Source organism: Anas acuta, chromosome 1 (genome assembly GCF_963932015.1).
Source record: "Anas acuta chromosome 1, bAnaAcu1.1, whole genome shotgun sequence".
Lineage (NCBI taxonomy): Eukaryota > Metazoa > Chordata > Aves > Anseriformes > Anatidae > Anas > Anas acuta.
This window is the reverse complement of record NC_088979.1, coordinates 152,911,113-152,929,099: the sequence shown is the minus strand read 5'-3', so window position 1 is coordinate 152,929,099 and position 17,987 is coordinate 152,911,113. Positions and strand designations below refer to the sequence as shown.

General features: G+C 37.7%; 2 protein-coding genes across 3 annotated transcripts in view; one reads left to right on the top strand and one right to left on the bottom strand.

Annotated features, from left to right (window-relative positions):
• METTL25 (methyltransferase like 25) overlaps positions 1-2,148 on the bottom strand; it is a 67,549-nt gene extending 65,401 nt beyond the window's left edge. For both annotated transcript variants that reach the window (XM_068667470.1, XM_068667477.1), the window contains exon 1: positions 1,698-2,148. In XM_068667470.1, coding sequence (XP_068523571.1) covers positions 1,698-1,932 — 235 coding nt within the window. In that variant the 5' untranslated portion in view covers positions 1,933-2,148. The remainder of the gene's footprint in view (positions 1-1,697) is intronic.
• Positions 1,931-8,873, top strand: CCDC59 (coiled-coil domain containing 59). The gene is made up of 4 exons (XM_068657628.1): positions 1,931-2,144; positions 3,712-3,934; positions 6,723-6,822; positions 8,712-8,873. Exons 1-4 carry the CDS (start codon positions 1,931-1,933, stop codon positions 8,871-8,873), a joined length of 699 nt encoding a protein of 232 aa, XP_068513729.1.
• The last annotated feature ends 9,114 nt before the right edge of the window (positions 8,874-17,987 follow it).

Sequence of the window (17,987 nt, the reverse complement as noted above, 5' to 3'; positions counted from 1 at the left end):
ATATTTTTATGCTAGAAAAGAGATGAAGTCTCTTTTTTTAATGAGTACAATTAATCTCTACAGAAACATAAGAAGAAATGTTCTATTTTAGCCACAGCGGGAAGGCTTCATATTCTTCTAAAACATGTGCTTCATTTCAGCCATAAATTGTATCCTTTGATCCAGTAATTTCTATATTAGATTCTATAACACACACTTTGAATATGGCTCAATAAATGATTTTCCAATTTTAAAATCTAGAAAACAATACTTTGTCTTCCTGACTCTTTCTACTTTTCAGGCCACCACCTCAGTATCTAAATCATTTCATGGGCTTTCCTACACGTACAGTTAGGATCAAGGTAATTTTCCTTTACAGTTCTCTTTTTGATGAGTTTATCCAAATAGTAGTTTTGTTCCAACCTCTATTTATGTTTAATTTTATGTTCCTGTTATTGCTTAGAATCAATTCTGACTCTGACATTACTCCTTAAATCTATTAAAGGTTTTTCTCGCTGCTTCCAAACACTTTTGCTTGCTGTCTGGATCATTGCCTTGTTTCCAGCTGGCTCTCAAAGATAATTCATAATCCAGTGTCTTTTTCATGCATGAATAAACTATGTTTCTTTTTCCCCTGATACCTCAAACTTTTTAAAAAGCAGTCTTACAGTTAATATTTTGAAGATCTTCAGATCCAAGAGACAAACGTTACAAGTGATGTCGCAGTTCACAGTTCTTCAATCATTTTCCAAAATCAAATTATTGTTTGCCATTTATGCCAAGAAGTACACAGCTCCACACGCTATTTTTCATGGACCCTTCCATTGCACTCAACATGTTTTTCTGTCTCATGTGTCACTGCATGTGCCACAACTAGCACTACATGAGAACTATCTATGCTTAACAAGCTTTGGCAGGATGCAGGTTGCTCCTCTGCTACCTTCTTTGTCAAAGCTGTTGTGTGAGTTTTGAAACCAATCTCTTTGACAGAACTCGGGCCCCCAAAATAAAGCACCTGTCAGATGCTTTATCTTCATTTCTGTACCCTGCCTGGAAGTGCATTGCTGGTCTATTTCCCTTCTACTTGGAGAGCGGTAAATCCTCTCATACAGTCTCGTAGCTGCCCTCCTCTAGTTACTTGAAAATTACTAAAAATATGAAGTGCTTCTTAAATAACTTGTCAGAAACAAAGCTGCTTTCTCTCATCCTGTGCCAGACGCTCATTATTACAGACATATAGGAAAGCAGCTTTTAAGTCTTTTCCAGCTGTCCTCCACGTTTCCAGCGTTTGGACATTTGGAGGACTTTAACCGTTACATTTTTCCACTTGTGTGTTGGGTTTTGTTTGTTGGTTGGTTGGTTGGGTTTATTTGTTTGGGTTCTGGGGGTTTCATTTTACTTCTGTTCTTCAGATGTCAGCCGGGGGGGGGGGGGGGGGTGCCTGACAGCTAGGAGTTTCGCTTTGTTTCTCAGCTTGAAATGGGATGAAGCTTTAATATGAGGCCACCCTCACAAGCGAACGCCTCCTCACGTGCAATTCCTCCCCGAAAGGCTCTGTTTTGTTTGAATCGGGACCACGCGTCCTGGGTAAGGTGCCTAAACCCCACTTTCTTCCAGAGACACCCGCACCGCTCAGGGCTGCCCCGCTCCATCCCCGACCCCCGGGGACCCCCGCCCTCAGCCTCGATCCCCCCCATCCCCCCCCCGGCCCCACTCACCCCACGCCCCCCCGTCGGCACCGGAGGGCTCCCGCAGGGGGCGCCGCAGCGCCCGCAGCACGGCGTCGGGCGGCGCCGCCACCAGGCGCTGCCACAGCCCCCCCGCGTACAGCTGCGTGGCGTGGGCCCGGCACAGCGGCAGGGCGCGACCCAAGAACGCCGCCAGGCGCCGCAGCGCCGCCGCCACCTCCCCCGCCGCCGGCTGGGGCGGCAGCGAGGCGGGCGGCCGCCACATGGCCCCCGCCGACGGCTCCGACGGCCTCGCCTCGGCGCGCCGCCCCCCGGCCGTGACGCGCTGGCGGCGCGACGCGGGAGGAGCCGCGGGGATGGCTGCGGAGCGCAGCGGGGCCGGCAGCGGCAGCGGCAGCGGGCGCGGGGCCGGGGCCCGCCGAAAGCGGCTGTGGAGGCCGGCCTCGCTGCGCGGCCTGCTGGGCAGCCTGCAGGAGGGTGAGCCGGGAGGGGCACGGGGGGGCCCGGCTTAATGGGAGGAAACGCTTCGGTACCGGGGGGGGGGACGGGGACAGGGCGCTGGCACAGGCTGCGCGGTCTCCTCCTCTGGAAGAGGAGGCGCAGGGGAGACCTCATTGCTCTACAGCCACCTGGAAGGAAGTCGTGGGGAGCTGGGGGCGGCCTCGTCTCGCAGATAACCAGTGATAGGACCAGAGGGAATGGCCTCAAGTTGCACCAGGGGAGGTTCAGGCTGGAAACGAGGAGACATTTCTGTCAGAAGGAGCAGCCAGGCACTGGGACGGGCTGCCCAGGGAGGTGGTGGGGTCACCGTCCCTGGGGGCGTTCAAGGAGAGGCTGGGCGTGGTGCTTGGGGACACGGTTCAGTGGGTGACATTGGTGGCCGGGGTACAGTGAGACCTGATGATCTCAGAGGTCTTTTCCAACCTTAATGATTCTATGATGCCACCTAGCCCACCATGCTCTGGGGCCCCCGCTGTGCAGGGACTGCAGCAGGTGACCCCCAGGTGTCCCTCCCCACCTCAGCCACTCTCTGGGCTGTGAGCACACCACTTCCAGCCACCTGCTCTGGCCGCTCGGTGACGATTCCCCATTTTTCCCTTTCCTACGCAGTTGTGTGTTGGAGAAGGAAGTGCCTTTAAGCAGGTTTGGATTTCTGGCAGTAAGCTATGCAAGCATAAAAATAGTGTCAGGTTGTGCAGCACATCACTGAAATTTCAGCCTTGGGGAAACAAAGGGCAGGTCAGATTTGGGCTTGCTGCTTTTAGAAGAGAGTTGGTCACTGAGTGTCATCAAAGGCAGTTCCTGTTAAGACTAATGCACTTACAGTAATATTAAGAAAAATATCTTGGACTTCAGGTTGATAAGTGGTTATGTATGAGGCTGAAACTACCGTTAGCTTTGTTTCTTTCAATGGTAAATAATTCTATGATGAAGCATACTTATGAAATTGTAGAAAAACTTCTTGGACAAACGTGGAAAGAGGGAAGCTAGGAATAAAAATACTATTTTTGTGGAAAGATCTAATGAAATATTAATATGGCATAATACAGTATTAATAGTTTAGTAGCTGAGTGACTTTTTTTCCTGGGGCGTTATGGCTGTGCAGGCTGCTTAAGCAGACAATATTACTCTATCTGTGTTGTCTTGACACTGAGTAGAAATGTATTTTGGAATTTATTTTGATGTTGTGTGTAAAGCTGCTACAAGTAGAAGAGAAGTGTTAGTACCTCTTTTCACTGGATTGAAAAAGCAAAGGCATATAATGTTCCATATAAATTGCATGTCATGTTTGCGGTGATGTGTTCTATTAAGAGATTAGGTGATAATTTTTAGTAAATCTGTAATAGCTACAGTGCTGCATTAGGAATCAGATTTTTATCAATGTTTTTCCTTGAATTTTTGAAAACTCCTAATTAAAATCACCAAAAGTAGTGCCTTTTTCTCTTTGGGAAACCACATGGGTGGGAAGTGGTCCTGACAAGAACATGGTTTGGTACTACTTCAGTACGGGTGTATTTGACTCCCTTTTCCCTTGTGTTTTCAGGACAAGGATTTGCATTTCGGAGAAAACAGAAGATTGAAAGAAAATACAGGAAACTATTGAAAAAGGAACGAAAGATCAATTCACCACAAGATAATCAATTTGTTGATACTTATCCAGAGCACTTGAAACATCTTTATCTAGCTGAGGAAGAGAGGCTTAAGAAACAGCACAAGAGACGAGATGATTCAGTTTTATCAGAAGAAAAACTTAACATAGCAGTAGAGTAAGTTTTTAAAATATGTCTCTAAAAACAAGTAATTGTTTTCATCCTTAAAAAAAATATCCTAGATTTTACACTTCACATGGACTTCATTATGGTGACATGCTTAATTGAAAATGCTGTCAGGCCTTACATGTTTTTCTGAATTGTTAGAAATAAAGATAAAAGTTTGTTGTGTTTGTGACAGAATCAGAAAGCAAAAATTGATTTTAGAGAAATAATACGAAAGTTACCATTGCACTTCAAGGGTTAGCTCAAGAGCAAGTAGGCATTGACCAATTTTTTGATGTTCAATACCATATCAACAAAGATAAAAGTCTGCGTTTCAGGTAGTGCTCATTTCAGTCTACAGAGAAATTTGGTACTGTGTGCCTTATGGCAGGTTTGTATCCCTAAATTAAGAGAAAAATAAATCCAAATTAAATAATTTCAAATACACATGCACTTTAAAGTACTAATACATCTCTTATTTTTTGGATAGTGGTAGTTGAAAGTGGTTGGTTTCCTTGAAATGGATTTTTAAATTGAGATTTTCTCAATTCTAGCAGTGTCCCGTGGTGTAACAGTCTAATATCAAGATCAAGGTGCACCAAAGATTAACTTTAATATTCCCATGTGGCCTTAGAAGATGAATATGTTTCATCATCATCTTCAAAAAGGAAAATGTGATGATACTCTGTTTGGTGTTATAAATGCCTGATATTTGTCTAGATTTTTTGCTTAAAATTAATTCTTGGTATTTTTAAACTAAAGTTATTTTTCATAAACATTTTTTACATTATCTCTGTTCTGAGTTTGATAAGTTGTCTTCTTCATACTGCATTTTCTTCTGCCAGAATAAATGATATTGTGTGCTGTTATCCTTTTGTGATGTAGCTTGTTTTGGGGGTGGGATTTTAACTACAAACTTAAAAAAAAATAAAAAATAAAAAATAAAAAAAGAGAGAGAAGATAGAGTAAAACCGTATATAACATAGTAAAGTGTTCCTAATCAAAATTTTCATTTTAAATAATAGAGATGTCATAATAATTTTTGAGTGTTTATTTTTTTCTATTTACTTAAAATAGTTTTCCAGTGTTTTTTTTTGTTTGTTTTTTGTTTTTAATTTACTTAGAATGAGTGAGAGAAACCAAACAGAGTGTTTCACTTGAGATCTAATAAATGTCAGGTGATTTAATGATGTATATTTCCTGTTTGGTTGTAATTCCCCCTGACATGCATGTACTTGTTAGGTTTGTCAGTAAAAGCAGGACTCATGCAGATCTAATGTTTTTAGAGCAGTGTTTTTAAACAATATTTAAGTATGGTGACTGAGACAATACCTTTTTGTCACTAGTGCAAGGAATGCTCTAAATCTTTGAATTCCAAGGTGTGCGCTTACATTTTCCTTATATTTAAACTTTCTGGGGAAGAATACATGAGAGAGAGGGGGTAAAAGGCAGTCGGATCTTAACCCTGTAGTGGAAGAAGGGTAGTGTTTTGTGTGGAATAGGCAGTTAATTCACAGGGGTATCTGAGATAGGACTGGTGTTTTTCTTCAAACCAGATTTTATTTTTTTTTCCAGTTTGCTTAATCTAAAGTTGTGATTATAAACCAAGTTAGTAATTCTGCATGAATGTGGCTGCTAATCTGGGAGCTGGGGTGAAGCGTATGGACTGTTAAATAGGCTTCAGTGTTCCGTGGGGATGAAAAATAGGACTTTAGCTGGATAATTCTATTAAAATATAGCGTATGTTGCAATTCAAGTAGTTTTGCACTTCTGAGAAGATGAAGTGTCATTACATGGTATTGCCACAAGATGGAGATAAGAATTTAATAATATTTATTTTTTCCCAAGAATAGGAGTATTCCTGTATGAAAGTATGAGCAAATGTCTTCACTTAGCTTTTTGATTTTCTGTCTGAGAGCTCCTAGATGATGATAGTAAATTTTCAGATTTTTTTAGTGAGAGCGGTGGACTAATCAAAAGCTCATTCTGTGAGCAGTTGTTAAATACCTAGCAAGGCTTGTGTTTTTCAGTTGTTATGTGTGAAATGCTTGATACCATACTGCTTATGTGATGGATTTATTGTGAATCATGAAATAAATAAATAGAGAAATCCACTCACAGTAGTGTGTAAATCTGTAAATGCCAGACCAATGGCATTTTTTTTGTTCCCTTTTGTCAAGGATACCTGCTTAGTTACTGAAATTGGGAATGGATATAAATTCAGCTCCTAATTTCAGAATTTTTTCCAATCTCCATGTCAGCATGACTTCTCAGGTTCACAGTCTTCTGACAGACAGTTGCCCTCATATCTGCAGTTGCATGCATTTGGACCTAAAAATGAGATAATGCAGCTCTAAGCCAGAGCATACAGTTTTTCAAGCTCAGAAGGTCTTGTATGATAGGGGAAAAAACTCTATAGGCAATGTTCTGGCTTCATGGGACACTATCCACGTGAAGATCCAGCAGATAATGTGTATTACTGAAAGTTCTGTGCAGTCCGGTCTCCAGTCTTCAGTATGCTCAGAATTGAAGGAACTTGGTTTGCTGAGTTGCTAGATGCTCACTGTGTGACATGCAATGCTGTTGAGTGTCATGGAACTGTATTGCTAGTAGGTATTCATACAGTATGGAAAGATGAGTTTTGCTTCTTAACATAATCTGTAAGTCTGTATATCTAATTGAATTAACCAAGTATGCAAAAAAACATTTGAAGGCTCTGACTGCGCAGTAGCTATGGGATATATAGTTATGGGCTGTCAGCAAGCAGACATATTTACATTTCATGTACTTCTTTTTACAGGTCAGTTACGACTGAAGAGAAGTTTAAGAAAAAAACATCAAATCAGAAGGCAAAAGAAGAGTATGAGAAAATAAAAGCTGAGCGTGCTAAAAAGAAAGAGGTAAATCTTAAACAAGTATTTCTGGATGGTAGAGAGACTAAATTACTCCAGATAGGACCATAGGAGGGGAACATAGGATTCTTCCAGGCTTTCAGCTTGCCAGTGATACTTAGGAATGCAGGTCTTTTGAATTACGACTCTTGAGTTCTTTCTCTTTTTGTCTTGCTCTTGCTGTTAGATGGATTTTATTAGGTTATTTGGTTCATTGAGAAATACTTAGACCTTGATTTGTATGTCCCAGTGGAACAATAATGTTGCCTTGTCATGAAATGCAAATTCTCCATTCCATTTCCAGTGGTCTTACTACAATGCAGTCTTTACCTTTTTTACATTATTTGATCAACAGTGAAACAATTAAATGTAACAGTATCCATGGACAAAATCTTTAGAACCACTAGTAATGCTTTTTCTCATTCTAATTTAAGGGGCCATATTCTTACAGGGAATACCTTAATGTTATCATTGTTGAATAACGCATTTCAGTTATTCAACTGAGACATCCTTATTTAGTCTTGGTCTCTTCTAGTACATTGTTGGTTGGACTGGCACCCATTATCAAATTGTAGAAATTGTGTAACTTCATGCTCACAAACTAAACGTTGGTAACTACTGTATAATAATTACAAAGAAATTATATAGTTGAATAAGAAGTTATTAGGGAGTGAATTACAAGTAAGCTAAAGTTGATGTTACTCTTATTTAAAAAAAAAAATAGTGTTAATCATTATTGTGGTAAAATAAGCAAAGCATTCTGAACAGAGAGATATTACCTGCTCAGAGTGTTTATTTTGTTTTATTTTTTCCCAGAATCCTCTTAGATTTGTATTTAGAAATATTTTGGGGGTTATTTCTAGATAATTTTATATTCCCACATCAGAGATCATTCTAACTAATTTTTGTACATCACTGAAGCTATTTGTGCCATGAAGACAAACATGATTGATAAACTGTCATCTATTAGGATGTTCTTCAGAAACATTTGCCTTTGTGGTCAGCATGGTATTGAATTTCAACAAATCAGCTTTATGAGAAGAATCCTTCAGTCTGATTTGTGATGACTTGCCTATTTTGGTAGGACATGATGCAAGTGAAGGAAGCTAGTTAGCTTGCTTGTTGTGAATGCTTGCCCAAATTACTTACTAAAATTACAACACTAGAGAAGGGGGTGTGAGCTCTTTGATAAAAAACAAACATAATATAATAATTATCCATATAGAGTAAGTGCCTCCATTAGTATTTTGGTTGCATGCATGCAGTGTCCTCAAGTAAAGTGTCTGTAACTGAAAATCGTGTTAGTCTTTTTTCTGTCTTAGTAAAGACAGCAATCTGTTTTACTTTGGAGAGGATGGGTCATGTCATTTTGGTCCTGTTAAGCTGCCTTTACATAATGCTTCTTGTGATGCTGTCCTGGTATCACTAACATGCCCACTTTCCAGATGGAATGTGTCCTATGTCCCATCTGCAGGCTCATGCACATGTCCAGTATCTTAGCACATCTTTGTCTTTGGCAAGAAATTTACGTGAGGGCAGCTGTATCAAACTCTTTCCGTCTCAATCAGAAGGAGAAAGTGGAAATTTTTTGGTACTCTAGCCATTGGAGAAAAAAAGCAAAGGAGTTCATTTGGCAGAAAGGATGTTGTACATTTTAAGCTGCAAATCTTTATCATAGGATGCTCTACTGAAGACAACCTGGCTCTTCTCTTAAAGCTTTAGACAATATAATACATTTTGATTTCACTGTGCTCCAAAAGAGAGTCTTAATTCAGCTTTTAAGAGTAATGGCCTAGTGTCAATACAATATCCAATTGCCAGGGTTTTTACAAAAAGAAATTATACTGCTTATATATGATGTAATATTTTCATAATCGTCATTCTTCATTTCATTTCAGGAAGCAGAAAAAAGAAGACAACAAAGAGAAGAAGCTCAACGGTTGTACAAGCAAAAGAAAATGGAAGCTTATAAAATATTGAGTAAGAAGACCAAGAAAGGACAGCCAAATCTAAACTTACAAATGGAGTTTCTTCTTCAGAAAATACAACAAAATACATAAACCTCTGCATAAGTTTTAATGGCAGGTTTTGAGTTGCCTGCGGACATTTTATTAAATGACTTTTAATAAATAATGTCTTTTTGCTTCTGATTTTGATGTTGGCTTGATTTATGTCATCGGTCCTATGGTGGAGGATATTCATTCTGAAAATATTTATTCTATCTTGAGAGTCAGTGAGACCTGGTACCTTGAAAATAAGTGGTCTGTATTTTTAAACGTAAATTCTGTTAGCTACATAATATCCCAAATTCCAAATCGTTAGAGCTTGGTACTGTCTACATCTGCATTGTGTAAAGTATTTTTTTTCTAGCAGTAGTAGTCACAATAACAGGAAGTGTTAGTCACAATTACTGGAGGGGAGTAAAATAAGAGCAGTAAAATGTGACATAGTTGATATCTCATGAACTGCCAAGGCTAGGAGTGTTTTGTGGACTGTTGGATAAGGTTTGGCACATGAAAGAACATAAACTAGACTCAGATGGCTATTTATCATTCCCTACAAAGAGTAAAAATTACCAAGGGTCAAAAAAGTGCTTTGAATTTAAAGATGTGGTAGATTTAAATAATTTTCGGCACAAAGTATATATGACTTTTTCCAAAAACCAAGTACATGTATGATAAAGATTATTTAGATAATAAAGTAATGATTGGCAGAAATTTCTCAGGACATTCCTATAAAATTTGCAATAATTATACAGTATTACAATATAATTATTTAAAGTCAAAGTGAATGCAAAAAAAACAACAACTTATTTAAAATAAAAAGGTATGAATAGAGATATAAAATGGTTTCAAATGTTTGAAAAGTGCTGTTAAATGAAGTTTGGAGATTGAGTTACCTAAAATGCTTCTTATTTCAGTATCCTGAGGGTTTTTCCACACTTTGCAAGGCTTTGCATCTTTTCTGTGTTATCATTTAGGAAAAATTGAAACCAAGTCCTAAGACAATGTTGGAGACTTTCTTGAAATGGACATGTCTGTTCTTCGAGGAGAGAAAGGGCATGTAAATGTAAACTGCCAATATTGTTCTATGCGTTACCTTCTATGTTTTCCTGATAACTGCTGTAATTGACAATGGTGATTGGTTCTGACCAAAAACACTTAAGAGGAAGAAGTACAACTATTCATTAGTAGTGCACAACACTTTCAGTGATAGCTACATGTAACTTGTGAATAACACAAAACAAATATCCACATGAATTTGTGGTTGAAGTTCATCCTCTTTGTTTGCATGTGTCTGTTACCCTGTATTATCTTTTAATACTCTAGCTAAGGAAATGTTAAACGCGATGTTAAGATTTGTCACCTTAAAAAGACCTCCTCTCAGTTTGCCGTCAGTTGTTACATCTGCTGGGCAGATATCTGCAGTGATGTCAGATTTCTACTTATATAGGAAAGATTTCAGAAAACTGCAAGCCTTACACTAGTAATTTGTTGATCAGTAGTCATCCTGGATTATTGTTATTACTCTAGACTGGTATACCATCTGTATACCAGTACATTTTTAGAGATGGTGTATAGCTGTAAAGCATTTTGATGAAGTTTGAATGATGCATTTGAAAACCGAACTTGTTTCATGTGTTAAATTTAGTGAAAAGTTTACTGACAAAGTATTCTATATGCTTGATTCTTCATGGGGAGTAGCGTAGATAATAGGAGGTGGTGATTTAATAGTTTATTTTATGATACAATTTCTCCGTATTTTGCAAATTGACTCAAATATATAATGTAACCAGTTAGCATTCATAATTCATTCAAATTATTTAATAGCTTTACATCCTACCCTCTTTAGCAATGAGAAGACTCAGTTTATGTGTGGGAAAGAACAGACTTCTCTCTAAAAAGCAAGCCCTATTTTTTCATTCATGTCATTCTTCTCTGCTTTTGTGAAGGATTAGCATTTTGTTAAGGATTGAGGAGGAATTCAGGATACATAGTGTCTGTTCCATGATATTGCTCATAAAAGGTAAAATGATGTAAGATTAAACTTTTAACTGTTGCCTTTCTCTTCAGTCTTTCTATTCTGAGTACTTGCTGATACGTAACAGGAAACAAACCACTGGTTTCCCTGAAGTGGCACCTGAAAATGCCTCCCTCTCTTCCAACAAAGTTTAAGACAGCCTGATCAGATAGAGCACCTTAATCAGGAACTGCCATGGTATCTGACCTTAGCCCCATCATTGCTGGTTTAAAGTAGGAGAGGGGGTTTGTTGTTTCTCCAAATCACCTTCTTCATACCTTTATTTGATTTGGAGGTAAGAGAGGCTGAAGAAGAAAGTTAAATTTCCATATTTCCTCACGCTTTACTCTGCTTATTACCATGAAGTAGCAGCCCAGGACAGTGGCAGTTAGAAGCAGGTACAGTCCAGTGTCTCAGCTACTCCTCGGCCTGCAGTGTGAAGCTCTCTGAGATAATTCAGCACCACTGGAAGGCAGAGATGCCTCACAGCACTAGCTCTGAGTAGCCCAAAGTCAGGCAGAGTAGGAACTTGAACTTTTGCTTTTATTTACAGAGTAGAACTGTAACAGCTGACCCATCATCTTTTTCTGGAGAAAAGTATTGAGAATGGGTGGCAGGAAAGGTTTGAGAAAGGAGATGATTTATTTTTTGATCTGGTCATCACTAAAAAAAAAAAGTCCAATGTGAAAGATAGTAGTTTATGGAGGCTGTAAAAGATACTGTTTTCAACTCTTAATTTGAAATGGATGAAAAGTTAAAAAGTTAGTTCAGTAATAAAGTCTCATAGTAGGCACAAATGATTTCCGATTTCTGTACCAAGAAATGTCCACTCCTTTTACTTTTTTTTTTTCTTTAAACGATGCTATGACTGTATTGGAGATGTGGAAACATGAAAAAGAGGCACGTAAGTCCTGCCACAGTTCTTTATCTTGTCACACTCAAGTTGTCTCTTCTCTAGCAGTTTGTTTTCTGCTCCCTGAAAGCTGCAGATCTTAAGTAGTTAAGGTCTCTCAAGTATGTCCTGTGAGTACAATGAAGTGAAAAGGATAGGGCTGCACAGTCTGAAATCTTACTCTTTAAATTGGGTATTCAATGAATGCAGGCAACTTTAGACATCTCTTTTTTCCTTTCATTATAGACTGGTGAAGCTGTGAATCAGAAATAATGGGGGAAGAAACCATTAGGTACAATGCATTCTTTTTTCTTTTTGGTTCTGTGGAACAGAATGTGAAGCTTTCCAGGTTATTTTGCAGGTAACTTCTTGGGAAATCACAACAGGAACATAAATGGATCATCTCATTAGCTGGCCTTGAAGGTACTAGGACTTTATCACTCTGTACCCATCTCAAAAGGTATATATTTAGTGCTACTAAGAGGAAAAAGAAAACAAATACTTTTCCTCCTTTAAGACACTTAGAGAAGCTTTGGAAATATGGGATGATCTAGATTTTTTTAATCTTTACAATGTGATAAATTATGCATACACTAAGATAAAGAACATGAAGTTAAAAACCTGAATGTAACCTTAAAAGTAGTTGTTTGAAATCACCATTCAAAGAATTTAGAAGCAGTTCTAAATAGATTAATAAGCAGAAGTATTGTGAGCATAAGAAAGGAGGAAAGGCACTTTATTTAATAAAATTAGTGAAGAGAGAGCTCTGGAATATCAATTTCCAGAATAATTTTTATTAGCTCATGTATGCCTTCTGGAAGCTGCTGAGTGAATTGTTAACAATGAACTGAGAGCCATGTAGCTAGCTACCTGTTTGGCTACTCTAAATAAAACCATTTGGGCATTGGAGGGTGGGTAAAAAAAAATAAAAATCTGAAGTGGTTCAGTCTGAACTCTTAGTAAGAGAATTGTTGGTCCATTCACAAAGCTCCTGTGTAACTGGACCCACAACATATCTTTTGTGCACGGCTTTTGGCATGAACTTTGTTGTCTTCTAAGTGGTTTTCAATTAACAGTGACCGGTCGCTATTTTCAAGACTGGATTTATTTCTCTATTTTCATAAATTAAAGATTATCCACACATTTGTATTTATTTATTTTTTTAATATTGTGATATCAATCCAATGAAGAAACATGCAAGTCTGCTGAGAAACTGTATTTGAGGATCCCACTTTGTGAATTAAAAAAATAAAATAAAAAATAAAAATAAAATAAAAAAATAAAAACTTATCTTAATGTTTTACTAACCTTTTCAGTCTACACTTAATCACTATGTAACATAAGAAGCGGCATATAGATTTAAATTTCAACATATGCAAATATACTGGATGTTATTTAGTCTTCTAACTGCTGTGAAACAGTTTGTATTACAAAAACGTCAATGCTATAAAGCAGTATGTTTCTCTAAGCAGAGACTTTGGCTTCTGCCCACAGTAGGCGCTCTGGTGCTGGAAGCAAGGACCTGCAGATGAAGTGGTTATGGCAATGTTGCACCTATCTGCTTATGGACTCTCAGGGTGGACTAAAGACCTGCTTGGTTTGCTCCTCACTGCATAAATTCAGAGCTGAACAGCAAACAAATACTTTTATTTTTGACTTTTATAGTTGATGGTTTATGAGAGCTGATACTGTGCTTTAAGACTGTCCCTCCAAGCTAAGGAGCTGTTTTGGGACATAGAAGAAATGTGCTGTTTGTTAAATATACACACAGCATCGAACATTGGTGTCTAGCTAGTGTTAGGAGGAGAAATGATGAGTTCATCTGGACCGTGATTTTATACTCAAATCATTTAGTTCGTTTTCATCTGTATTAAGAGGAACGTACACTCAGACGTAACAGGAGGCTGCTGCTGAGTGGTTCTTTTACATAGTTTTAGCATGATGATTGCTTTTATCAGTTATGTTTGGGTAGTTCAGGGAATTAAGGTGAATTCTGGAGATTTATAGTCAGAGCCTAACCTTGTCATTTGGGTCCTCGTATCTAATTTGATCGTAGTGGCTAAACCCTTTTCTTCTTGAAAACCATGCAGTAACTAAAAATTTTCAGTGACAAATATGACTTGTATCGTGAGATCATACAGCTCGTGTTTTCAGATGGGAAGCAAAACCCCAAGCGCACAGAAAGAAAATCGTCTGGTTAGTTGCAAGTGACTTCAGCCTATGCTGAGGATGACAGAAGCTACAAAATGGATATGAATAAGAGTAGCAGTTCTGTAGCTACCAGGAGGATTTCATTTTGAAGTAGCTGTAGCTGTCACTGATAATTTGGAAAGCAGTGAACAAATAGAAGCCTTATGGAAATAAAAGCAGATATGTGCATTCAGGACCACAGATACTAATTCATCTGTGGTACCCATAAATAGTACAAGTGTTCAGACATACAGCACACAGGAGTGTCTGTAATGCAGTAGTGTCTGTGCTCCATTCTGTGCATTGAAGGTTTAACAACATGTGAGATCCCAAAACAAGCATATGGTGCAGTACAGGCTTGGCTTGCCATATGGTATTGATTAATTGTTCATATGAAAATCATATGAAATCAATCATATGATTTCATTGTTCCTGTGTCTATTACTTGGAAAAAAACATAATGGACTGACAAGAATATTTATTATTTTTGTTTATTTTAGAGGTCAGAGGCAGGTAGCCCTGCCATGTAGTGAAAGATGTTCTGAGATATGAAAAGTGTAAGTGAAATAACATTCAAGGAATCCCTGAATATTTTTTGAGAAATTGAAGGTACATTTATTTGACCTGTTTTAAGAATTTAACAGAATGTAACATTCTTATTCTAATGTTTTCAAGGTTTTCTGTAGTCAATGATACCATCAAATGTCAAATAATCTCATCTCAACATAAATCACACATAGGATACCTATATATATACCCATAGGGAGTTTATGGTAACTAGTTGTAACATTTTGACTTCTAGAGTTAGGCGAGATGAATTCTACCTTGTGTCTTGAAGAAGCCTTTGCAAGGGTCATTTACAAACAACATTTATTTATTTCCATCTAGTTATTTCCAGTTATTTCCAAACAACATTTAGTTATATCCATAGTTTACGGTACAATTCTGTTAAAATTCATACTTAGAGAAAAAAAATGATTTTTGAAGGGTAAAACAGTCCTGGACCCCTGATGATTATAGAGGAGTATACTGTGTTCCTCAGATCTCTTTGAGCAGCAAGCTTTGATTTTTTGATTTTGTTAATGGCAGTTTTTCTCCCAATCCCTCCCCACCTCCCCCCCCCCCCCTTTTTTTTTCTTTTTTTTTTTACTTAACCCATAATGATTTACTACAAGGATTTATTTATTTTTTTAAGTAGCAGGACTTAAATTAACTGCCAGTTGCAGATGGAAAATACATGTCCTACAATTGCTCATCCTAATCTAAAAGTCAAAGACATGCTGATTTGAAACTGGAAATAACTTTCCTCCTTTTTAACATTAAAAAGACTTAAACTGTACTGTATATTGTAGGTCAGCAGCCTACTCACAGCAGTTACACATACGGCTTAGATTGCTTTAAGGAGACCCAGGTGGCAGAACCTGTACAGTAACCAGATAATGCTGGTTTGCAATAAGACCTTGTTTTAGCAGTTATTAGTATCTATGTTCAGTTTCTCCTACTGCCCAGTTAAGTTAAATGAAAAATAAGGTAAAATAAATTCTTTTTATTTGTTTATTTGTTTGTTTTTCAGAATAGAATTTGGTTGAAAACTTATCAATGGATTTTTCAATTTGTTTTTAGTTTCAAGGAATAGCTTTACTTTTATATGTAGAATTATCTACCAGACTTACCAGGCTGGCACTGTTAGGTGTTCTTTCCCTAAGAATTGCACACACAAATTGAATATTTATAATTAGAAGTCCTAATTTATGTTAGTTACCTACACCAGTTTGGGTTTTGCTCTCTGACAGCAGTACAGCTGTATTTTTGTTGAGGATATGGAAGAGAGGAATGGAAGTACCTGATGAAAGTACAGCCAGAGGTGGCTGTCTCATGGTAGGAAATTAATCGGGCTTTTAGGGTTATTGTGTACTTACAATTCAGTGCATATGCAGTGTGTCTGATCTTTCTGGCTCACCAGTCGTGGCAGTAAGCTTCATGGCTTATCTGTACAGGCATGGAGCATTAGGAGCTTTTAGAAATTCTACTGCACGTTTTACATACGTGGCACAAAACTGATTTTCTCAGCATCCCTGGCATGTGGCAACACAGCATTCAAGTCTTCATTCATGCTACTGGGTAAAAGATTTCAAAAAATACGTGAAAATGTTAGATCTTCATCATAATACTGGGTAGAAAATGGCCATAGTCACCAAATATTCAATAGTCTTTTCTGTTAATAAACAAAAATAAATGCTTATTTTTCATAATTGTATTTGTTTTTTCTTCAGTGCCCTTTTTCAGTTTCCATCATATTTTCTAATGATAGCTTAAAAAATAGCAAATTTCTGTGCTTAGGATCATGGTGCATATATCTGCTGGAAGTAGGACATCTCTCAAACATACAGCTATAATATACAATATTTTATATTCCACTATAATTGTTAATGTGCTTCTTTTGTCATCTCAGAGAAATATGCTGTAATATAATTTCTTCTTTTGAGTACAGCACATTAATTTCATTCTCCAAAGACAATGCAGTGAAAGCTTTTTTTTTGATGGTGTTTTGATTTCTCAAATTAATGGTCCATCTGTAGCAATGATAGGTTTGAAAAGCATAAATTTATTCTGTATCACTGAGATTTATGATTACTTATTATTAGATTACTTATTTCACTTTTGGTATTTATCATTTTTTCTATTTTTTCTTTATAGATAGTATAAATAAAACTGGGACCTTAGGTGAAGAATATAATTGGATTAAATTAGGTAGACAGAGATTCTTTTAAAATGCTTAATACGCTTAACAAAATGCTTTGATATGCTTAAGAATGTACTTAGTGGTTGATAAACCAATACACATTAAAAAAAATATATTTTAAAGTATGATTTTTTTAAATTGTTGTATATGTGTCAACGTGTTGAATTGCACTTCAGATCTAAAAGCACAGAACTGTATTTCATATGCACTCTGCTCAAGATTAAAAGAGTTATAAATTACACATCCGTATCTATATATAGGCATCTGTAAACACTGATCTAATTTTCAGGAAGAGTCAGACTTGCAGCAGTTCCTTATGATGCTCTTTTTTTAAAAAAAAAAGAACAAACCAAAAAAAAAAAAACCACACTTGTTTTCCAGATACCAGTGATTACTGTTGTGTCATTTTAAATTCAATTACATACACCAGTTTGTGATAATTTCACTCTTGGAGCCCAAAAGTGTATTAACTGTTGGTCCCCCATCCTTTTTGCAGTATTCTTCTCTGAAGCCAGTCTGTTCTTTAATGCATGGAGGTAATGTGGAGATACACTGATAAATTGCCTTTGCACTAAGAGCAATAAATCATGCTGAAAATAGAAAACGTTTTGTATTTAACAAATATTTTCACTGGGAGTGCACAACGAGGACAAAACACAGTGCCAGCATCTTCCACTTCTGCATGGTAGTTATCTCCCTAGTACAGCAAGTGCTCACAAATCCAGCTGCGTCCAGTGGGGGATGGAGAGCCCTTCCAGCCCACATCCACACTTCCCATCTCAGAACAAGCACACTTACGAAGGGACTTCATCACAAATTAGTGGGGCCTGAGCATGTTCTTCATGTTAATCATGCCAAGTAAGAGGAACTGAAAAGGGAAATGAAAGGCTACCTAGTCCATTTTACGACTTTTCATGTTTTTTTTTTTTTTTTGTTTGTTTTGTTTTGTTTTTTTTAAAGAAACCCAGTAAGATTCAGATTTCCATTTATTTCTGGCACATCTGCTTTTCAAAGGCACCACACCTGACTGCACCGCAGAAGAGAAGTTATGTGGTGGTCTGCAGGCACAGTGGAGCTCACCAGGAGCATTACCAGGGGCCTATGTTGGAAGCTGTCTGAAACACCAGATTTTTGGGTTTATTGTCAGATGTCAGAATTAAGCATATTTCTGTGGGAAACCTGAGCCAGTACTGGTGGTAAATTGAATAAAAGAGGAAGATTTCATGGAAGTTTTAAATTTGAAGTACATGTAAATTCTGAATAATGCTCATGCTGTCAACTTTTGCACTTGATGAAATCCTAAGGTTTTTGAATAGAAGTTGGACCTAA